Here is a 5561-nt window from a genome sequence, read left to right as displayed (position 1 = left end):
TATCATATGAGGCTTCCAATTATGATATTGATTCACAAAGAAATGAATTATCATCATCATATCACAATAAATAATAAATTATTTCACTAAAAATCTGTAATTGCATTCCTCGATTTAATTTTGAAATTCACCAAATATCTAATTTAATTCCTCATGTTAGAATTACCGAACCACCAATCAACCAAATCAATTCTTTTGTAAATTTACTTTATTGATTAACTAATTAATTCTTTATTATATACTTAACGTATTTCACATGATGGATATAAAATCCACCTGCATGGTTTTCACGTGAAAACTTATAAGTAATCATAAAGGGGTACCTTCTATTTCAAATCTGAGATATGATTCTACCAACTAATTGTATTTCACTGATGTGATTTGTCATTCTCCAATCTATTAGAAATACTCAACTTTAATAGAGTAAAATAATAAATCAAACTACATAGATTATAATAATTATGTCAAGATTAAGAGTACAAGTACACATATTGAACTAGAGAAGTGGTTTATAAATATCCAGAGCACAAACGAACATCTCTACTTGGCATGTTCACTACATACATGATATACTAGCACAAGAAGTTGGAATAAGTCCACCCCCATAATTAAGATCAAATTATTTAATCTTGTGCTACAATCATCAAGATGTTTATCCCACTTCTTCTTTGATTGTGAACATTAATTTATAATTTATAAGAACCGATAATTTTAATCTCCCGTGCATGAGTTTAAATAACTCCATACACAAAAAATCATCTCCTATATAAATAAAGGACACGCATATTAACACAATGATCTATTCGAATAAAAAATTTATTATGTATAGAAAAATGAAATAAACCGTCTTTACACGAGATTAAAATGTAATACTACAATTTAACTACATGATTAACAGTATAACGCAATAATAAATTCATCCTAAAATTATTCCTCAATTAATTATCCCTTATCTCTAATACCAAACGATGAAACGAACCAAATGAACTAAAACTATAAGATCAGCATTTTCACTACACTATTTTCCCATCCTCAAAACTCTCTTCTCTTCATCAATTGTGAAGTTGCAAAAGAAATGACTACACACAAAGCTCATTGTTTGATGTTGCCATATCCATTTCAAGGTCATATCAACCCAATGCTCCAATTCTCCAAATGTTTACAATCCAAACGTGTTAAAATCACTATAGCACTCACAAAATACTTGTTGAAAAACATGAAAGAATTAACAACTTCAGTGTCAATCGAGGCCATATCCGATGGCTATGATGATGGTGGTCGCGATCAAGCAGGATCTTTCGTGGCCTATGTTACACGATTCAAAGAAGTTGGTTCGGATACTCTGTCTCAGCTTATTCAAAAATTAGCAAATAGTGAATGCCCTGTAAATTGCATAGTATATGATCCATTTCTCTCTTGGGTTGTTGAAGTGGCAAGAAAATTTGGATTAGTAAGTGCTGCATTTTTCACACAAAATTGTGCAGTGGATAATATTTATTACCATGTACATAAAGGGGTAATAAAACTTCCACCTACTCAAAATGATGAAAAAATATTAATTCCTGGATTTTCATGTCCAATTGAGGCATCAGATGGGCCTAATTATGTTATGAAAATTGAAGGACCAAAAATACTTGAATATATGGTAAATCAATTTTCAAATCTTGACAAAGTGGATTGGGTCCTAATCAACAGCTTCTATGAGTTGGAGAAAGAGGTAACATATTTTTGGTCGTTTTGGTGCTTCTTCTGTCTTTTTAACCTTTTGTATAGATGTTTAATCGAAGTTACATAAAAAATGAACTGACAAAATCATATGTTCATTAAGGTTGTTATAGTTTTCACAGTAGCAAGATTTTATGATTATGACTATATATTGAATGTCTTTCTTAAAGGGGGTGTGTGACGACTATTTCTTTTTAAAATAAATGTTCTAAAAGAAACTTTTAATACATGTTAGAAAGGAGTATTAGAAAAAAATAATTCAAGATACATCTTATTTTGCTTGTATTGTTTGTCATGTAGATAATTGATTGGATGTCCAAACTTTATCCAATAAAGACAATTGGACCAACAATACCATCAATGTACTTAGACAAGAGACTACATGATGACAAAGAGTATGGTCTTAGTATCTTCAAACCAATGACAAATGAATGCCTAAATTGGTTAAATCATCAACCAATTAGCTCAGTGTTGTATGTATCATTTGGAAGTTTTGCCATAGTAGAAGCTGAGCAAATGGAAGAATTGGCATGGGGTTTGAAGAATAGCAACAACAACTTCTTGTGGGTTGTTAGGTCTACTGAGGAACCTAAACTTCCCAAGGACTTTTTAGAGGAATTAACAATTGAAAAAGGACTAGTGGTGCCATGGTGTCCACAATTACAAGTGTTGGAACATGAATCAATAGGATGTTTTCTGACGCACTGTGGGTGGAATTCGATTCTGGAAGCAATTAGTTTGGGAGTGCCAATGGTGGCAATGCCACAATGGACAGATCAACCAACAAATGCAAAATTTGTGAAGGATGTTTGGGAAATAGGTGTTAGAGCCAAACAAGATGAAAAAGGGATAGTTAGAAGAGAAGTTATTGAAGAATGTATAAAATTAGTGATGGAAGAAGAGAAAGGAAAATTAATTAGGGAAAATGCAAAGAAATGGAAAGAATTGGCTAGAAATGTTGTGGATGAAGGAGGAAGTTCAGATAAAAATATTGAAGAATTTGTTTCCAAGTTGGTTACTATATCCTGAGTGTGAAATTAAGTAAGAGTCGTAAGAAATAATTAATAAGTTGATTTGTGTTTTGCAATAATTAGGGTTTAATCATGTATTTTTCCCGTGAATTTACGAAATTACTATTCGTGTCATATTTTCAATTCTCAAATACATGTATCTGGCACATCCAAATATATATATATATATATCGGATACATGAAGTCAAAATTAGATGTAATTTATTTTAGATACATTGAATATAGGTAAACTTATATGTGCATGTGATACATTGACTCTCTCACTCATCTATCTCCTATCTTGCTTACCTCCCTTCCCTCTTGCTCGCCTCTCTCCCTCTCTCACTTGCCTTCCTCTCTCGCAATCACCTTCCTCCCTAAATATTTGTAGTTCAGAATGTATCACGTCTAGTGTAATTTGCATGTATTTGGGATACACTAACACTCTCGCTCGCCTCCCTCCTATCTCGCTCGCCTCTCTCCCTCTCTTGTTCACCTCTCTCTTTATGAATTATACAAACCTGCGAATTATACAAATCCGCGAATTATACAAATCCATGAATTATACAAACAAGACAGCTTAAACTATAGCTACAACACGTAAATATGCAAACTATAGCTATGGAACATAATTAAGTTTATTATAGTGGCTATTTGCGAAAGTTTCTAAAATTATCCCATTTCAAATAGTTCATGATCAAAATTTGTTCATTTCTCTTGTTTTGGAGCAAACGTCAGTAAGAAGTGTATTTTTGAATTATTTAGCTAATTAAAGGGTATTTTAAAACTAATTGACTAACGGAGATGACATTTTTATAGCCGAAAACATAATAAAAATAGTATTAACCTATTTTAAATAATTTAAAAATATTTTTTTTACCTTTTATAGGTAAATTGTTTTAAATTATTATATAAAAAGTCAAAAGCAGACCCTTAGGGCCGTTTGATTACGGTAGAAGTTGTATTTTATTCATGTATAAAAAGTTGCATTAGTTTTACCATGTTTGGTAGAAGTTTTGTATTAGGTGGAAAAGTCAACATAACTTATACCATGTTTGATTGGTAGAATTCTAAATGTTGTATAAAAGTTATTCATGTATTAATTTTATACGGTGTTTGGTTGTGGTTTTTATAGTCCTACATAATTAATATCAACATAACTTATGAGAGAATCTATGTATAAGTTATGCAGGTTAGAAGGTGAATAAGTTATGCAGGTATTAGTTATACCTGTATTAAAATAGTAAATTTCACATTTATCCCTATTGATTTATTTTTAATTTTTTCATTGAAAATGTTACCCAACTATGCTATTTTCCTAACTTTTTTTTCTTTTTTATTTTAATATACGAACAACTTTTTTTTTCTGTTTTCATTTGAAATCCAAATGTAATATTTTATTAATATTACAATTGAATTGTATATAGCGTTATATATTATTAAACATATTCCACTTATTTAATTAACATATATTATTATTTTGTTTAGGATGTGAATTTATACATAATTTATATATTTGGATTTTGGTATATTAAAAATGTATAAACAATACATACAACATATTGATAGAATATTTACATTATATAATATAGAATATTATAATGTACTTGAAATATATTAATCTTCTTTTATTTTTATAAGTTATAAACATAAAAAAATAACAAAATGAAAAAATGACAGTCCCAAAAAGAGGGAGAATTATACTATTTGTTCTTTACTTATTTATAGAGGGACAATTTTTTTCTCTTTACTTTTTATAGAGGGACAATTTTTTTCTCTTTACTTTTTAGGGAGAATTTATACTATTTGCTTACTTATTTATTTGTAAGTAATATATATTAATTTACAACAAATTCAATATTTAATAGTTAATAATTTATGCATTGTGATCTCTACATAACTAAATAATGGGAAAAGGCATAAATTTTTCCTTAAATTTGTTTCGAAAAGTCAATTACACATTTAAAGTATCATGATGATCTATTACACATCTAATATTATTCAAAATGATATTAATTCCCCCTTCCGAAGACAATCTCAATTTTTGTGTGAGAAAATGTTATACACGCGTTTTGATGACGTAAATAATATTATTTTATATTTTAAAACCTTTTCCCTTAATATTTTCTCACACTTTCTCAAAATAGTGATTTCTACTTTCTGTGTGTTCTTCCTCCCCTCACCATTTCTTTATTTTTTTAAATTCATTTATTCTTCCTTCTTCATAATTTGAAGGAAAAAAGAGAAAATTTGAAGAGAACATAGGAAATAGTAAGACGATTATGAAGTATAGATTGGCGGCGACGATAGGCGGTGGGCAACACCATTGTTGCCAGTGAAACAAAAAACACTTTCAAATCTGTAAAATTACTTTTAGACCTGTAATTATCTTTAAAAATATTGATAATTGTTTTTACTTAAAAAGATATATACAAGAAAAATGACTGAGTTTTCAGAAAATCGATTAAACTTATGATTTAAGAGAAATTGAATTTCCACACTACAAAAAAACCCTAAATTGCCAACAGATTTTGCTAACAACTTAAGTTGGTTAGTATTCTACTAACAAATTACCAACATATTTCTAACTGATTTATATTTTAAAACTTAACAACGAAATTCTCACAGATTACCAACCAAAATCTTACTAACTAAGTATTTTGGTTGGTAAATACGGCGAGAAAAAATGGCGCCAAATTTAGCAACATTTTATCAATGGATTACCAACTGAAATATTACTAACGCACACCTTTTGTTGGTAATATTACCAACGAAGTATATATCGGTTGGTAAATATGACAAAAAATTGTTTATATAATTTATTAA

At 29.2% G+C, this 5561-nt stretch overlaps 1 protein-coding gene across 1 annotated transcript; it reads left to right on the top strand.

The window, feature by feature from the left end:
• Positions 1-1065: 1065 nt before the first annotated feature.
• On the top strand, positions 1066-2858 carry LOC102579343 (UDP-glycosyltransferase 74G1-like). The gene is made up of 2 exons (XM_006356985.2): positions 1066-1717; positions 2026-2858. Exons 1-2 carry the CDS (start codon positions 1076-1078, stop codon positions 2752-2754), a joined length of 1371 nt encoding a protein of 456 aa, XP_006357047.1. The 5' UTR covers positions 1066-1075; the 3' UTR covers positions 2755-2858.
• The last annotated feature ends 2703 nt before the right edge of the window (positions 2859-5561 follow it).

Source organism: Solanum tuberosum, unplaced genomic scaffold (genome assembly GCF_000226075.1).
Source record: "Solanum tuberosum cultivar DM 1-3 516 R44 unplaced genomic scaffold, SolTub_3.0 scf00240, whole genome shotgun sequence".
Classification (NCBI taxonomy): Eukaryota; Viridiplantae; Streptophyta; class Magnoliopsida; order Solanales; family Solanaceae; genus Solanum; species Solanum tuberosum.
This window is presented reverse-complemented; position numbering and strand designations above follow the sequence as displayed.